General features: G+C 45.2%; 1 protein-coding gene across 1 annotated transcript; it reads left to right on the top strand.

The window, feature by feature from the left end:
• The first annotated feature begins 10,002 nt into the window (after positions 1-10,002).
• On the top strand, positions 10,003-15,623 carry GSC (goosecoid homeobox). Its single transcript, XM_063118015.1, has 3 exons — positions 10,003-10,390; positions 12,774-13,033; positions 15,251-15,623. The coding sequence occupies exons 1-3, from the start codon at positions 10,003-10,005 to the stop codon at positions 15,401-15,403; spliced, it is 801 nt and encodes a 266-aa protein (XP_062974085.1). The 3' UTR covers positions 15,404-15,623.
• Positions 15,624-18,827: the final 3,204 nt, after the last annotated feature.

Raw genomic sequence — 18,827 nt, 5'->3', positions numbered from 1 at the left:
AAGAGGAAGTAATGAGGGACAAACTTGCAGGCGGAGAAGCGACGTGATGACACTCTAAATATGCCTAGGATTGCCCTATTAGTTAAGGAAGGCTGAAACTTCTGCAGACTTAGGGCAGAGTTAAAATATTGACTTACCTTACAGGGTTGTTGAAAGGAATATTATTATTTTCATTTCTATACTGCCCAATAGCCAAAGCTCTCTGGGTGCTTTACATCAATTCATAAAATGATGAAAAACAACATAAAAACTACAGCATAAAAATCTACATATACAATATTTAAAACAATTTAGACAGGTAAGCCCTGAGATCTTAGTGATATAGGGTGGGATATAAATATTTTAAATAAATTTAAATAAAATAAATGAAAACAATTTCAATAAAATACTATGTTTAGATGACCGGCATAAATGCCCCATCATATGCCACTAAATGCCATTAAATTAACCAAATCACAGCTAAATAAAGTCCCATTGAATTCAATGGGTTTATTCTAAGTGTGACTAAATCTGGACCCAACCCACTGTATTTCCAAGTTAAGGATTTTGTGACAAATTCTGCTTCTGAAACTATTTGGGCTTTAAAATTCTTAGCTTTGGCTGGATCATGCACTTACACTGTCATCCTTAAAAATACTTTTACTTTGAACCAAAGTAAGTTGCAGGGATTTTGCAACATGCTCCCAAATGAATGCACTTTGGATAGTGTTCTAAAAGTGCAATCTTACATTTAGAAGCTTCCTTATGCCTACTTAGAAGTAAGCATACGACTTCGAGTTTGATGTGATTTACCCTCAGGTAAGTATGTATGGGTTCGCACCCTTAATCTGTAGCTGTTGCAGAGTATTCCCAAATGTTTCCTTTTAAATGTGCTTCCAGATGGAAGGCTCCTAGGGCGGCCACTCCAAAAGAATTGTGCATCTATTCCATCTTTTCCTCCTTAGTGGATTTTTTTTCTGGTAAGGGAAAAAAAAAAGACAGAAGAAGCATTAGGAAAACACAGGAGGGTTACAAATGGAAGATGTAATCAAGTTTATGTATTTATACTTATTGTTGTTCTCCGCCTCAATCCAAATGGGGAGGCAGTTAAGGAATAAATTGATGATGATGATGATGATGATGATGATGATGGGACCCTCTGTAAAATTCAGTGACTGAGGCTGGGCAACCACAGAATAAAAGGAAGTACAAGGAAAAGAGAAAGAGAGAGTTCTAGGTACGCTCCTGTGTCCTCATTATTATTTCATCAGCCAACAGTTTATCTGGAAATTGTGTGAGCGCTGGAATAAGGGAAGTAATACACAAAGGAAAGAACATCCCTGAAAGAATGTTCCTCATTCAAACAATAACCACAATCTGGCCTCCACCAAGATGTAGGATGTCTGACACTAGTGGTATAAGCAGCCATATCCAGGTAAATTTGAGCCCTAGGCAGAGGGCTCCTATCAGTTCCAATCAAAAGGCATTGTGAAGTGATTTTGTCATCCCCTGTCCCCCTTAATGTATTTTCCAAACTAAGGAAGATGGAAGAGGTAGTGGAAAAATATGTAACAGGGCTTCAAATGGAAGGTGATTAAATTTGGACCTCCTTGAATGAAGTGGTGTGATGGCACAATAAAAGCCTCATCTAGAAGCACCCCTGGTTCCAATGCTGCTGCTACTACTACTACTATTAGGACCAGCTCTACTATTGGGCAGAGTGAGGCAGCTGCCTCAGCTAGCAAACTTGGAGTGTCAAAAGCCAGCAAATTCCTAAGTGATTTAGTTTATTATGATTGTGTTTTTACTGCCAGGAAAGGGGAGAGGTGCTTCTGAGGTTTTCTGCCTCAGGTGCCAAAATAACTTGACTGGTTTAGGGTACTACTATGCACCTTGACTTTGGTGGTGGTGGTTCTATTTACTCTTCTGCCTCAGGCACCAAAATGTCTTGGTCTAGCCCTATTGTTGTTGCCATTGTTATCTGAAAGTCAGGAGGTAACTCTTGAGCTGCAATTGTTCCGTTGCTCCGTGATAGTGGAAAGACCCCAGAAAATCTATACTTCCTCCTCTCTTTAAAACCCTTTGCTCTATTGATAATGTCTAGGCAGTAGCATCCTAAGCACATTTACTCAAAGGTCCATTTCTATGAAGCCAGTTTAGGAATAAAGCCATACAGCCTCTTCCTCTGTACATGCATTCACTGGGTTTGGTGCTACATCGTTCAGCTATAAGAAGAGCCCAGCTGAGTCAAACCAAACGTCCATCTAGTACAGCAACATCCGGTTTACAACAGTGACACAGTGGCCCTTGGGAAGCTGACAACAGCTCAGGACCACAATACCTGATGGATCACCTCTCCCAAAATGAATCTACCTGTACACTACACTCAACACCTAAGGTCCTCCTCCATGGAATGGCAAACAGCAGCAAGAGAAAGGGCCTTCTCAGTGGTGCCCCCCCCTCAATTATGGGATTATCTCCCTGATGAGGCCTGCCTGGCACCAACATTGCTATCTTTTTGGTCTAGACTTTTCTCTTTTCCCCAAGCCTTTGATGATGAGGTTTGATCAATCCTGGATTTGTTTTTCAGTTTGGCTGTTTTGTACATCCTTTGGCTCCCTCCCCCCACAACCTGCCACCATCATTTTATTCTGTGGTCCTAAATTCTAGTATTAGGGGACAGGGAGAAATCTCTCTCTCTGACCAATGTTAGTCCTACTTAGAGCAGACCTATTGAAATAATTTAGGCAAATGATGCTTCCAGATAGTCTTTTATTGTGCAAGCACCCTTTTACATTAACAGAATTTTACAATGTTTCCAGGCAATGTTGTCTGCCATTTGTAATATTCCCCTCCTCCCCTCCTTAAAAAAAAAAAAAACTCCAAAGGAGAAGAAGATCCAATAGCTACACAATATCTTTTGATTGGTAGTGCTGGAATCCTTCTGTCTTGAACCACCCTGAAGATAGATCCTCCCCAGCAGTCCCAAAATGAAACCCCAGATGTTTTCACCTTTCCTATTGATCACTTTGATTGCTTTGCATGTACTTTTCCCAACGGTATGAATTATATATTTGGTGCTCCCAACAAGTAAGGGTAACTAGGATACGTGTGTGTGTGTGTGTGTGTGTGTGTGTGTGTGTGTGTGTGTGTGTTTTATAGAGTTACTAGGGGTGCAATCCTATGCATGTTGGGACAGAAAATGTCCCACAAGTCTCAGCATTCTCCAGCCGGTGGTAGGATCCCCCCCCCCCCCATTCTAAACGTGCATAAAATTCCACTCTAGCAAACTATGGCGTGGGCTGCCATTTTAGGCACACTCCTGACCAAACTGTGTACTACTATCTACAAAATGCCTCGGCTGCAGGTTAAATATTTGAATTCAACTTGAGTATTTGAAACGAAATCTGAGCTGGTTTAGATTGCGATCCCTAGGGGACTTGGGAAAGTGCCCCCGTGTAACCGATTGGAGTTTATTCTAAGGCTAAGTGTGTAGTTGGGTCTTTCGTGGAGCGGAGGCTGCGATCCGCACTAGCCACTTAAGCTTGAGTAGTTTGATTTAGGCGGATTTCGGTGTCGCTGATTTAGTTTAGCCTCTTTAAAATCCCGCCACTCTGGATTAACCGATCTGTGTGGATTAAGTTGCCAAATAAGCTTTTGCTGCTACCCTTTACTCGCCCCGCATGCACGGGGTGAATTCGTAATTGACAGTGTCACACAGTGAAGGGAGAGCACATCCGGTGAACCCGTTTTCCAAGCCGGTCTTTAGTCAGGATTAAACACGGCAGCGAATCGGATTACACCCAAGCACAGCTCCTTAACTGCTTTTACGGATCCCCCGTCAATCGGGATCAGTCACTCTCAGAGTTGTCTGGTTTACTCGTGGGCTTTAAAAAGCCTTCAGTCTTTCTTTCCCTTTACACCTAAGTAATAAAAGGTTCCTTCAGGGCTGACTCTGAAGTCAAGGGAACATCCATCAAGAAATGTCAATTAACTCCGCATGTTGTACTTTATTCCGTTTTAACCAACATCTCATCCCTTCTTACTAGGCTAGATCTACGCTACTGCTTTATAGCTGTATTGAAGGGCACTGATAACTGTTGGGGCCCCATCCACATTCCATATACCGCTTTCATAGTGTTATATCCTGCTTTTTATTCCACATTCATAATGATTTAACACAAGGTGTAGATCTGGCCTTAAGTCATAACTCTGTAACCCCCTCTTCCCCCTTTTAATTCCGTGTGACGGCCCCGATTCAGTATGGCACGGTATACATAGAGAGCACCTAAGGCAAAGATCCGCTGTGTAGTAAAATGCGTGTGTTAGGAGGGCCGGAATGAAAAGAGTTATGCTGCTTAGAGAAATAATGGGGCATGCCTTTGGATAATTCACTTTAAATTGCAAAGCATATTTAAAGAACAGCGCCTGTAACAATAACCCCGAAAACTCCATCTCTCTGATGCCTTTTGAATCAGCTGATTTGTCCTTTAATATCCCCCAAATGAGGGACATGTTGGTCCAAATTGAGCGGCTTCGCCACAAACCACATTTCCATAGGCTTCTTGCATGGTGATTGCTTCGTGGGAAATCGTGTTTGGGTCATAATATTGAAAATCAGTGCCGGGTGTTTACGCGATGCCTCCTCAGCTAACGGCTTCCTCCGGCCCTCGCTCGCCTCGCTCGTTCGGCGCATCTTCCAGCCCACGCTGTGACTCCGGCTCCGGTAACAAACAAGGCCTTAGCAACAACGCCGCCGGCGCGCGATTCGCTTCGCTTTCATTTGTTATTCCAATTTCATCCTCTTCCAATGAGTGACAAGTGATTGTTTGTTTTAATGGCGAAGTTCGAACTGGGTGGGGGAGGGCAGGAGGAGGTGAAAGTGGAGTGTGTGTGTGCGCGTGTGTGTGTGTCGAAGAACGGCTCTGCGAAGTTCACCGAAGTCCATCCAAAGGGGTGCGCGTGGGGGGGGGGCGGAGGGGAGAGAGAAAAGAGACACACGGAGAGAGTTTTACACCTGGATGGACCGAGCTGGCTTAACTCGCAGTGATGTATGCGTGGCAAGGTAGACTGCGATCCTTTCACCAAAAAGACAACCTGGAAAGGAGACGGGGGATGAGCGGTGGGGGGGGGGGGAGGTAGAGAAGCGAGGGATAAAATAGGAAGAAATAAAATAATCATAGATCCGCAGACGCTCCGAACCGAAATATAACTAGCAAGCCGGTCAATTCGTTTGCTCCTTTTTTCTTTTCTTTTTTAAAGGGGAGACTTTAAAAACCCACGGGTGGTGGTGGTGACATTGTGGCACCTTTAAGACAGCGTTTGTTATGGGGTGGCAATAATAAAGCCGGGTGTTTTGAACTGGCACAAGAGCTCTGGTGCCATTTCACACAAAGAGAGAGAGAGAGAGAGACAGTTCGGATAAAGCGACCCGATCCATAAGCTCGCCTAAAGCGGTTACATTGCAGACCAATATTAGCTCCTATTCTAGACGAAAGCAAAAAAGCACCCAATTACATGTATCGGAATGTAAAGCGACTTCTGAATCCGAACTGAGTTATGTAGCACTTATATTTAAGAATACTTGCAGTGCGCAGCAGGATTTGTTTGGGTGAAAATTACACCTCTTGGCGCCCCGACCCTAAATCCATTCGTCTGGAAATAAGCAAACTTAGATATCAGTTGGGTTTTCTAGTTTGGGGTGGAGGAGATCTTCTTGAGTTCGAGAACCCGAAGCAGTTTAAACCGGAGTGATCCCCTTTAACAGGATCACACTATTTGCTATCTGTTAGCCTGCTAACTGGTAGATCTGATTTGTGTGTGGTCAGTTGTTTGTAACTCTCCGGATAATTCAAATATACTTTCTTTTCACCTGGATAACTGTTACCCGAAGAACTGTTTGGTTCCAAATATCTTCATTCTGCTCCTGGAATGGCCTGTCACAGATTTTCCTATGATGTCCCAAAGAGATCTTATGTCCCAAAGAGAAATTCTACAATGAGGAAAAAAGAAAGAAAGAAGAATTACAGATATATTATTTTAATGCAACTGCAGGTTAATCTCCGCAGGGTTCTCTCTAGTGAATGCCTTAGGGATGGCCAACTCCATCCGTCCCCCTGGAAATATTCACTTCTCTCGAAAGCCTTCCGCAGGCGCACGACGTCCGGGTGAAACTGACCAGCCTCGTAGTCGTTTGCTCTTTTGCTTACAAGGGTAGGAGGAGAATCCAGGAAGGAGTGACCGCTTGCTTCACGGCGAAACAGCCGCTATCAGAGAGCCGGGAAGTTTCAAGGAAGCCTAGCAGACTGTCTATCAGAGATCCTTGCAGTTGCTTTTTGCTAATTTCTACAGGTAGATTGCCTCTGTTTATTTCATGTGTGCCACAAACCACGCGCGTGTACACACACACACACACACACACACACACACACACACACACACACACACACACCGGTTTTGTAACTTCGGAGCCTAAGATTTTTGTTTTCTTAGAGGATCTTGAAGGATCGGTGCCTGTCTTTATTGCAGGTATGAAAAGATCTGTTTCATAAAGTGCAACGGTGACCCGAATCGAAGCACACAGCCAAGCGCCCAGCATGGGCGTATAAACGGGAGTTTCGCGTTGCAAGCGTTGGGGCTGGTCCGCTTCGGAGAAAAAGCAACAGGGAAGAACCAGGGACCTGAATGAAGACTGCGATCGTGGAAATTGTGAAACAAGCTGGTCTCTCTCTCTCTCTCTCTCTCGCTTTCGCTCTCTCCCCCTTCACCTCCATCCCCCCACAATTTTGTTAACTTGTCTTTTCCAGCACTATCTGTCAAGCCGCTTTCAGTTTAACATTTCGGACAGCGGCCCGACCTTCGATTTTAGTGGTTTCTTTCTACACCAAAAAGAGATACTAGGATGCTTTAGGAGACGGGGGTGGGGGTGGGAAGAGCTGGTAAAATTGAACTCATCAGTAAAAGTCAAGAGAAGAATCCCGGGGAAAGTGTCAATAAAATGCACTGTGAATTACTAAACTACCACTGGGATGGATATATATATATATATATATATATATATATATATATATATATAATATCTCAAACATGTCAGACACAAGGCATTATTACTGTACAACTATAGTTACTCAATTATACTTATTTTAGTAGTTAGACATCATGCCCTTCTCTTTATACACTTACTATTTGTTCTTTGTATAACTACAGGCTGCAATCCTATGCCCGCTTTCCAGAGATTAAATCCAATTGAAGTCAGTGGGGCTTACTTCTGAGCAAACATGTATAAAATTGCGGTGTACATGACTACTTCTTGGCTTGGACCTGAAGAAAAAAAAGTCTCTGGCCTCAAGGAGCTTACATTTAGGATAGGTCGATTCATGAGTGACCCTATTAACCCCTAGTTAGGTTTATTTTAAACTGATCCAGTGCCGCTCGATAGACTGGGAATTAAATTGCCTTCAGATCGTGACTTGAACCAAAATGTAAATTAAGTGAAGAAAGAGACACACAAATTTAATATCTCTCCCCCCTTTTTTATTGCGCTTTGAGGTTTGTCCAGAGGAGGCATAGAACTCAGATTCGCGGTGTTGAGAAGTGTATTATCTTATAGGCTTTTTTTTTTAAAGGAAGAAAGAAAACAATTTGTTCCTCGTAAATAGCCCCTAATGGCTTGTTTTCGTTTCACGCGGACAATTTCCTACCTTCTTTGATGGAGGGCTGATGGGGTAAATATTCTAATCTGATTCAGTTCGCCTCCTGTGGATTGCTAGAGACAATCGTGACAGACCAAGTGTTCTGCAAATCACCACGGACCGGGCTACCAGGAGAGACGGCCGGCTGATTAAACAAGAGGGTTTTTGTTTGTTTTTAAACGGACTTAGGCAAGCCACCCCTTCAATAGAAATGCAAAATATAAATACCACATCAGCACCACAAACGTATATGGTCTTGGCTTGTAAGATTGGAAAAAGAAATTTGGTGGTAATTTCCACCAAAATAGGATCCTCTTGTCTCTCTATATATATATATATATATATATATATATATATATATATATATATATATGGTCTAAAATCAAATTCGAACAGTTTCCCCAAGAAGTCAATTTTAAGAGTGTAAAAACATTGTGATTAATCTCGACTGCTTTTCCGTAACTTTAAATCTGCATTACAAGAAGAAACCTTCAGTAATTATGACTTCTTGTTGGTGCTACACTTCCAATTTAAAAACATTCGCTCCTGGATTCTATAAACCGCGGGTCAAATCGAGATTAAACCCCGTTGCTTTCAATGGGAGAGTTAAACACACGGTCATTTGCACTCGCCCCCACATCCCGTTAAAATCAGCGTGATTAACAAGTGGCTGGATGGTGCCCATTACTTGATTTGCAGTGGAATTTATTTACGAGTGAATGTACTTCTGAGCGGAGTCCTTTAGAAGTCGGAGAGAAACCCAAAGGAATTTGATTCCGTGCAGGAGTGTGCGTGTGCGCGCGCGCGTATGTATGTAGGAATCTTCGGCTTCTAGGCAGGACCGTGCCTGCAAATATGTAATTTCATCCCATCATCAGGATCGTCCACATTTTTGCCAGCGGCATTACCCTAAAATCAGGAATTCCGCATCTCTCGCAAAATCTGAAAGCGCAGCACAAATCCTCAAGAGTTTTGCTTCATACAAAGTCCAGCGTGGCAGCGTTCCAAATAGATATGTTCAAGATCAGAAATGTAAAGGGAGTGGGTGGGAGTCGAGAAGTGGTGGCGGGAGGCCCACAGATACTCCAATCTACAGTATCCCCGAAAGGATTTAAGGATGCGATCCTGTGGACCCTTTCCTAGGAATCCGCCCCATTGAACACCCGAGAGACTTACTTCCGGGAAAACACGTACAGGATCGGGCAGGACTCCAAGGCTATTCAAACGGGGGGGGGGGCGGGGAAGAGAAAGTACATCTCTCTCTCTCTCTCTCCCCACCCCCAATTAAGGTAAGAAATCAGGATTCTGAAACAGCCCGACCTCAAACTCATTTCCTCGGTAGTAAAATCCCACTGATGACTTTCCCAGCTCGCGTGTTTTCGGATCGGGATGCAACCAGTGGCAGAGGAAAAAGCGCACAATATGTGAACAGAAGTAGGGGGAGTGGAGAGAGAGAGAGAGAGAATTTGAGACGAGATTGGGAGTTGTTGGTGTTAACCGATTTCTCCGCAGTAACATTAACCAGATTAACCCAGGCAACAATTAACAAGGGAATGGAGTTGGGGGGTAAGTAGGTTGAGAGATCAACCCCAAATTGAGGCAGAAGAGGAAAGGGGAGGGGGGAGTTCACACAGAGAGAGGGAGAAGGAAAAAGAAAGAAAGTGATCCTACTAATGGAAAGGATTACGTTAATTTCGTTAATTCTTAATACACAGAGATCCGTGTCTCTCTCGGTTTTTCCTCCTCCTCCTTCGGACGCGCCCACCAGCTCCGCCCCCGCCAGCTCCACTGACAGTGACACACACACACACACACACACACACCGACCGAAGGAGCGAAATCTGGTTTTATTTGCGATCTGATACATAACCGGGAACGAAATCCAGGATGACGTCGCCCGGGTATAAAAAAGGAAAGAGGTTGGGGCGGATTAGAGACTCCACGCAGTTGAGATTGGAGGAGGAAACTGACCAGAGTGGAGGAGAAAGAAGAAGAAGAGGAGGAGGAGGAGCAGCAGCAGGGGGAAGAAAAAAAGAAGAAGAAGAAAGTGAGGGGGGGGAGAGGCGAGAAACACGCCGAGCTACGAGGAAGGATCTTGATTTCCCTCTCCAAAAAAGAAGCTGCTCGCGGGCTGGTTCCCCCCCCACTTCCCGCAACTCAACCCGGCTCTCCGAGCGTCGGGACCCTCCTTTCCCTTCGGCTCCGACGCGCGGCGCCCGCCGCCTGCTGCTGCTGCTCCCTCCTCCTCCTCCTCCTCCTCCTCCTGCAGCCCGAAGGCCGGAGAGCAGTTTGCGCTTTCGCCTCCCCGCGCGCTGCCGCCCAGCTCCGGGGGATGCCTGCTGGCATGTTCAGCATCGACAACATCTTGGCGGCCAGACCCCGCTGCAAGGAGGCGGCGCTGCTCCAGCAACACCAGCCGCAGCCGCAGCCGCAGCCGCAGCAGCAACAGCAGCAGAGCGCGGCGCCCGTGGTCTTCTCGGCCGGCCTGCACAGCGGCGACGCGCTCTACGCCTCGGCTGGCGGCGCCGACTACGGCGGATATTACGCGCGGGCCGTGGCGCCGGCTTCCAACCTGCCCGCCCTCGGAGGATCTAGGCTGGGAGGCTACGGCAACTATTACTACGGGCAGCTCCACGTCCAGGCGTCCGCCGTGGGCCCGGCTTGCTGCGGGGCGATGCAGCCCTTGGGCGCTCAACAGTGCTCCTGCGTCCCAGCTACAGGTAAGGGAGGGGGGAGAAGGCGCCTCCCCAAATCCCCGGGTCGGAGTAGAGAAGAGGGAGCGAGAGAGCGCAAAGTCCCCTCCGGTACTTCATTTATGTTATTCTCCCCTCTCCCGTTCCAGCCCTTGCGCTTCGTTAATGCTTGTGAGACGAGTAAAATGCCTTTCATGATGATGGGCGGGAGAAGGGACTGTGTAGGTTTTGCTGCAACCGATTCATAGGACTACTATCCCTTTGGGGGGGAAAGAAAGGGGGTGCAGAAGGGAAGCCCAAGTGGATCCACTAAAGTTAGTTCTACTTAGAGTAGACTCACTGGAATGAATGGGACTTGAGTTAACTCCCATTCATTTGAATGGATCTATAACCGTAGATAGAATGCCTTATCCTTCCTCTGCTTCCCCTGGAATGGATAGCACCCGGTTCAGTTATATGGAAGGAAGTTACAAGGATGCATGAGGAGTGGGAGTTAAATCTACTCCCTCCTCCTCGTGACTCAATCCATTTCGAATCAAGACTGCCTCTGTAAGCCTGGCCCCGGGGTTTTGGTCATGCTGGAGTGTGATAAGAAGCCAGATCTACACCTTGTATCAAATCATTACGAATGTGGAATAAAAACCAGGAAATCACACTATGAAAGTGGTATATGGAATGTGGATTGGGTCCCAATAGTTGTCAGTGCACTCCAGTACCACTATAAAGATTTAAAGAGTAGTGTAGGTCCAGCAGAATGTTAAGATAGTGGGCGTAAGGTTGAGAACTGGTGATAGATTCCATCGCATTGGCTGGAAGCGATGGACTGTTCCATATTGGAACCAATATATGATTTGTAATCGAAATCAGTTTATGCTGAAAATTGGAGCGGGTGGAGGTTTCTGAAATGGAGTTTCTCTGAATTCTTTAATTCCCTCCCCCTTGAAGGTATAAGGTTGTATCCAATGTTAAGTCTTACTTAAGAGTAGACCCATTAAAAGGAATGGGACTTAAGTTAGACTAACATTGTATGCAACCCATACCATTTTTGACACCCATCACAAACGAATGTATTCCAAATTAGCACATCACACACATTTATTTGGAACATTATCGAAAGCAATTACGTTGGAGTTAGACTGGTGTCCCAAACGTGTTTTTATCTGGCAATAAATCCTACTAAATTAAGGGGGCTTACTTCTGAGTAAACAGGTGGTGCAAATGTATGTTGGCTTAATTCAGTTTTTAAGTTTCCAGACCTAACCAGGTGCTCTTTATGGAAATACGATAAGTCTCAGTGAACTAAATGGAATTTACTTCCAAGGAAATATGTTTGAGTTCGGGATATAAATATTTCACTCCCAATCAAATACAACTGATACATACCCAGTGCAGCAGAGTGGGAATGATGAATCAGGAATGAAACCAATTTAAAAACTGCCATCCTAACCATATTTCCGTGGGATTAAGGGAGTGCCACTCAGTTTAGCGGGACTTGTTTCTGTGTAAACTTGGCGCACTGGGCTATTTCAATTCGGCTAAAGACTACTTAATAATTCTCAAAAGAAAGCCTTCATTTATTTCCATTGAACTTTCTTCCAAGAACACATTCACAGTTTAATTCTGTTTTTAATCCTGTTCAGTTTAACTATGTTTTAGGCAGTAAAAATCCCCGTATTTCAAAGTTATGTACAGGGATGTTTTAAAGGATTTTTAGGCTTTCGCTCTGAAAGTGCTTTCCTGAAATCATTGAGATTCATTTTTTCCAAGCTCATTGCCTTGGAGCTGAGCTTCTGAGCCCCTTAAACAGCCACAACCTAACGTTATATTTACTCTGCATCCTGGGATACTAACCATATGAAGTAAGCCCCTGTGAGTTCCATTTACGCCCTGGTAGTAAGAATGCTCCAGGTGTACTAAAGTCAAGCACATTTGCAGCTGAGCTTCAATTCACCAGGATCTATTTTCACGTCTACGTTTAGAATTTGGGTGCGGGGGCAAAATTGTCTGAAATCTATGGGGCTACTCCAGGGGCAAATCTAGAGTAAGTAAGATCAGTTTAAATTGCTGCCCCGGAGTCTAAACAATGCCTTTCCGCTCCGTTCCACCGAAGTGAATGGGCACCTCCCTTCCCTCCATGTTTAGAACCGGGGAGCCTTCGGTTTCCCATCCAAAACCCTCAAACTTCCACATCTAAACAGGGAATGGCAAAGTCTCTCCCCCCATATCCTTTTGGCAACCCACTGCGGTGTTTGGAGGGTTCTTCAGGTTTGCTTCTGATCGAGAACTAAAAATTCTTGGAGACTTGGGGGCAATGTATTCTTTCCATGCTCTCTCCCCCGCCCCCCAACGGGCACTGAATGCACTTGAGAGTGTCATCTTCTGTTGCATCTCCCCTCTCTCTTCTGCCCAGGCTATGAAGGCACCGGATCAGTCCTAATGTCCCCGGTGCCCCATCAAATCCTGCCCTATATGAACGTGGGAACCCTGTCCAGGACTGAGTTGCAGTTACTGAATCAGCTCCACTGCCGGAGGAAAAGGAGGCACCGGACCATCTTCACTGATGAACAGCTGGAGGCTCTGGAAAACCTCTTCCAGGAAACCAAATACCCAGATGTGGGGACCCGGGAGCAGCTGGCCAGGAGAGTCCATTTACGGGAGGAGAAAGTGGAGGTAATTGGACAATTCTTCTAGTCTGCCTTAAACCAACCAACCAACCCAAGATGCCTGGTGGTTCATGGTGGGGAGTGCTTCTAAGTCCCCCTTTCCCAAACCTGGTGCCCTCCAGATGTTCTGAACTGCGGCTCCCATCATCCCTGACCATTGAGCATGATGGCCTGGGCTGATAGGAACTGAAGTCTAAAACATCCAGCGGGCACTGAGGTAAAATCCAACATAAGTTCAATTTAGGGTAGACTCATTAAAGTGAATGGGTTTAAGTTAGTCATGACTAATTTAAGCCCCATTTAGTCCAATGGGTCTACACTAAGTAGGACTTAAGTGGGCTTTGACCCCAGGTTTGGGGAAGCCTGTTCTATGTTACATTATCCAAGGGCTGGGGGCAATGGGGGTGGGCTGAGAAGAAGTAGTCAATACTTTGAAGGAGAAGGAAGAAAATTTAAGTTGCAAGCAGACTGCAGGCACTGTTGTGTTTTGTACAGCACCTGGAAGACCTTGGCACTTAATTAAGGGCATAGTCCTATGCATATTGAGACAGAAAAGTCCTACAACTCCCAGGCTGGCTGGGGAATGCTGGAAGCTTTTCTATCTAAATATGCATAGGAGTGTGTCCTAATAGCAGTAGAATAGTAGTAGTGGCAACCGCAGGATTTGGAATAGTTAATCAGAAGTTGCCAGCTTTGCATTGCAGTCCTCTTCTCTGCTTTTTCTTAAGTGAGTGCAATGGGTTTGAATGGAGCAGGAACATAACTTTAGTCAAAAACGATTCAGTTGTGCTGCTTGTGCATGTTAGTGGATCACAGTGTCAATCTCACACTTCGCAACTGGATCAGGATTTGATTCTATGTCCACAATTTTGACTGCAACCTTATAAACCCTTTTACTTGGGAGTAAAACCCATTGCACTGATTAGGACTTACTCCTGAGTAGACATGCACAGGATTGCGCTGCTCCATCATTAGAGGTCTTTAATCCAATTCACAGGTTTATACTTTGGAGTGAGCAGCACTGAATTTAGTAGAACATGTTCCTTGCTCCACCACTCCTAAGATACGTTTTAGGAGGAAATGAATACAGCTGTTCACATTTTGGGACTTCAACTGGGCCAACTTTTTCCTTGTCAACTGCCTTGTGGATCACACTTCGTATCCTTTTTGGGATTTCTTGAATTCCTGGGACAACTGCAGCCTATGCCACTTAGGGCACAATCCTATGTGGTGTTTCCACAGATAAAAGACTTACAACTCCCAGCATTCCTCTGGGGAACGTTGGGAGTTGTAGGACTTTTTCTCTCTCCTGTTGAAACTTGCATTGCATAGGATTGCATCTTTAATTGCGCACAACTGCCAGACAGTGTGCCTTCGTGTGGTCGCAGTCATTCCTGGCAGGCACTGGTCCACATCTTAGCTGGTGCAAACAAGTTCCGCAGAGGGGAAGTCACACCTGGTCCTATCCTTCTTCCTGGCTTTGGGGCATCCTTTGGCCAGGACAGAAAGAGCTAAGCAGAGTTCCCCAGCAGCTCCATTGCAATATGCTCCAGCTTTTCAGTCTGTAGCATGGGATAGATTTCTCTTCTCCCTGAGTAAGTTTTATATTTTTGCAGAGTTTAAGCTTTTTTTGGGGTGGATGGGTAGAGGGTGCCCTGTCAAATTTCCATTTTGCACAGTTCCCTAAACACCCCTTCTCTGGCGCGTGAGTCATGTGTAGGAGTAGCAGCGGCTGCAGCACTTTATTCGGATCAACTGTTGGGAACCATCACCACTTTTACACACCATTCCTGCAGTGTCAACTTGGGAGCAGTCCCAGTTGTACGGTGCTCCGGTGTGGTATAAACCCTTCCCCTACCTGGGCGGAAAGAACTGCAGGAGCTGCAAAGGGGATCCGTTCGCCCTGTGCACGGAGTCAGTGCACGGGGTGGGTGGGTGAGAGGAGATTGTGTTCATACATGCGTGAATATTTTGCCTGATCACTGTGTACTCGCAGTTCAATGTGTGAACTGACTCCATTGGGTGGGTGGGGGAAGCATAGTGGGGTCCAGTGATAGGACTGGAAAGTTCTGCCAGTGGCTTTAGATCTGTGACTGCTCATTCACACATGCACCCACGCACTGCTCCATATTGTAGCTGAATGCTCTGCATGCACCACAATGCTGTTCTTGCAAGAAATGACCCCCCCCCCTTCACCCCATCCCTTCATTTACTTGAATGGCAGGTTTGGTTCAAGAACCGCCGGGCTAAATGGAGGAGGCAAAAGAGGTCCTCTTCGGAGGAGTCGGAGAATGCCCAGAAATGGAACAAAGCTTCCAAAACATCCCCAGAGAAAAGACAAGAAGAAAGCAAAAGCGATTTGGACTCCGACAGCTGATGCCCCTTTTTCTCCCCAAGGGATGCCTGCCCGGTCGCTTTTGCCAGCGGGATGGACTTATGGGTCTGTACGACTTGCACACCCAGAAGATGCTTAAAATTCTTGCACAGACTCTGCCTCTGCGGGAGGAAGGAAAGAAAGGAGGACCGTATCTATATGTATATAATGTACACGATCCTGGGAGTGATCCCTTTTCAATAAAAAATGGGTTGTGGAGGTGTTGCACAGGTGGACGTGGGTCATGCTTGTTTTATTTGGGTGTTTCTGACCCAACGATTCTGAGGAGACACTTCAAAGGAAAGTGTGTGCGTGTGCACACGTGCGGGCACTTCTTGTTTAGACTGGGCTAGGATCCCCGCATAGCTTTTTTTTTTAAACTCCCATATACACTTACCTGGGAGTAAGCCCCCTTGATCTCAGTGGGGCTTACTTCTGAGTAAGATTGTGCGGTAAGCTTCTTTTGGCTAGTTAGGGAAAAGCAGGGTCAGGGTAGGTGGGAAGAATTTAGAACTGTGGATTCAAATTGTGCTGCTATTGATCATCACTCATAGATTTTCTATGGTGAGAGAGACAGTAAAGCTGCAATTCAGTGCATGTTTACATGGGAGTAAGGCCCTTTGAACTCCATGGGATGTACCTCTGAGTAAAGATACAGTCAAATCAGGCTGTATGCCTCTTTGTTTGGGATGGGCAGGTGGGTGCATGGGAGGAGTATTGTCATTCCCCACCCATACTGCGATCCTAAGAAATACTGTAAGCACAGCAGTTAGAGAGGGCCTTACTCCCAGGTCATTGTGCATAGACTACAGGCTTACAGGAATTATCCAGGCTCACAGAGAGCATTAATTACAAACTGCAATCAACTCATTTGCATTCAAAGTGAAGTGCTTTTCTTCTGTCCCAAAATGCTTTACCTGAATTGAGCTTCGGGCCAGGCTGTAAAATTTGAAGTGAACTTGGCTACTTTGCTTTTAATAATTGTTAGGAAGTCGCAAAACTCCGAAACTCACTTCCCCCCTCTCCCTCCCTCCAGTAAAAACACCCGCCTTTTTCCGATGTACATTTACTCGGAAGTGTGTGCCGTTGATTGCAATGGAGCTTATTTCCAAGAAAGTATTTGTAGGATCTCAGCCATAAACGTTAAAGAGAGAGAGAGAGAGGGTAAAACAGCAACACAGAGGGGTTAAAGCCACTTTAGACAAGTTTGGAAGTAAATCTTGAAATGATGGGGAAACAGAATTTTATGGTTCGTTGTTTTTAAAGTCTAATATCTGCTGTTTTGCAATCTCTAATGGGTGCTTCTTTAGATAGTGTACTTTTGAAAGTTTATGGCACTTAGGTAATGAACAACTTTAATACTCATAGTAAATGGGGAATAGAGAGGACAGAGGTTGCTGACATTTATTCCGTGGGAAAAATCACTGAGCAAGGTTGAGTTCATCAGGAAATCATGATATCTCCCTGTTCCTCCAGATTATAGTATGGAAAAATATATCCTCCGGCGTCTGAGGATGGGTCAAAGTTTGTCTGAAGGGGCAGGGCTGTATTATCAGACAGTGGTACAAATCTACCATGTATATTCAAGGTAACGTTTAGGTGTCATATTTACCATCCCTTTGCACAGGGGGGATTAAAAGAGAGTGATAGATTATTTCCTCGCTCCTTCAGTGTGGAATCCTGGTTGCATTTATCTGCAGCAAGTGGGTGGCAATTTCTCTGAATTAATCCGGAGTAAATGTGTGATTTCTCTCTCAGAATTTTGCACCATGAAGGGAATTTTAGCATTTAGTCCTTTGGTTGGAAGAGCGTTTGTTGAAAAGTTTGTTATGGCAAAGCACAGAGGCTCAAGCTTAAGGCAACAATCTTATACCTGCTTGCCTGGGAGTAACACTAAGTAAAAGACTTACTTCTGAGTAGGCATGTATTATGATTTCACTATAAATGGATCAGTGTGTTGGCACAGAGGTACAGTGCACCACCCCCACACCTTTCTCTTACCAAAAATATTGAGGATGTGCCACTACCTACTGTACTTCTTTGAGACAAATTAAGATAAAATGATTTTATCCCTTTTTAACTTTTCCTTTAATCCAAAACTCTCAAGTGTTCTGTCTGCCCTGGAGACATTTTAGGCCTACAATCCTATACTTGCTTACGTGGGAGTCAGCTTCATTGAACTCAATGGGACATGCTTCTGAGGGTTGCGCTAGAATCAATATCCAGCTGATTTTTCATCCCTGTGTCTCAAAGGAGGGGGGCGAAGCTCACACCAAATTCCACCCACCCCGCATGACGACAGACCTGTCCATCATGGCTGAAGCCCCCTTCGGCTTCCCTCGTTGAAAGTGCTTAGGATCAGGGGGTCTAGATACCTGTCCCAAATGCCTCCCTCAACACAAGTATAAAGCTAGTTCTACGCTACTGCTTTATAGCGGTATTGAAATGCACTGATGACTGTTTGGGCACAATCCACATTGTATGTAGCACTTTCATAGTGTTATTTCCTGTTTTTTATTCTACGTTTGTAATGATTTGACATGTTGTAGATCTGGCCTAATTCAAATGAACCGAGGCACATGGAATTGCACAGCCGGCTGCTGGTCCTCGTGTGCAGGGCTGGGGAGAGGAAGGCAGGTAGGGTGACTTCACCTGAGTGGCTTGGTGGACATTATATGACTCTGGTTAGCAACCCCCCAGGGTGCCCTTGATCTCATGTTGTTAATGTGTTTGAATGCAATATTTGTATATATACACCTACCCACACACAACCATACCCAAGAACTTTGTGAGGAAAAAATGGAGAGGATGATGATCATGTACACTGTTTTAGGTTCTTTGCCAGGGGTGGGTGGGGAGCAGAAATGGCAGGCAGTACAGGCTGGTGGCTCAGATTTTGATGGGGTTTTGATTCCACTCTGGGTTTTAGTCAGGACCAGCCAGAACTCTAAAGAAGTAATCCAAAGTTCTGAATGCTATCCCCAAAATGGTTCCAACACTTAGATAGCTCCTTTAGTGTTCTAGCTGGTCCTCCCAGAATGGATTCGCAGCTGAAATTGGAGCCAACAGCCTCCACTGAAGGCAGGCTCCAAACGCAATACATAAGTCTAATAAAATAATACACTGTATGGATTTCACATTTTGAAATGTACCACCGCACCAGCCTCCTGCAATCTTTTGGTGCTCATCCCTGCTTTGCGTCAAGCCAGGGTAGTGGTCCTATCCTCCCTCATTCCTCCACTCTGTATGAACAACACAGGCATTGGCTGGAGATGTGGAAGAGGGTCCTTATTTGACCCACAACCCACTCATCACACACACACACACACATATTACTGAGCTGCTTGAAAACAACTTCCTCAATAAAGGAGTTATCTCTAATGAATGGAACATGGGAAGCTCCCTTTATACTGAGTGAGGCCTTTGA

The sequence above is a fragment of the Elgaria multicarinata genome, chromosome 2 (genome assembly GCF_023053635.1).
Source record: "Elgaria multicarinata webbii isolate HBS135686 ecotype San Diego chromosome 2, rElgMul1.1.pri, whole genome shotgun sequence".
NCBI lineage: Eukaryota > Metazoa > Chordata > Lepidosauria > Squamata > Anguidae > Elgaria > Elgaria multicarinata.
Note: the sequence above shows the minus strand (reverse complement) of the source record. Positions and strands in the feature narration are given on the sequence as shown.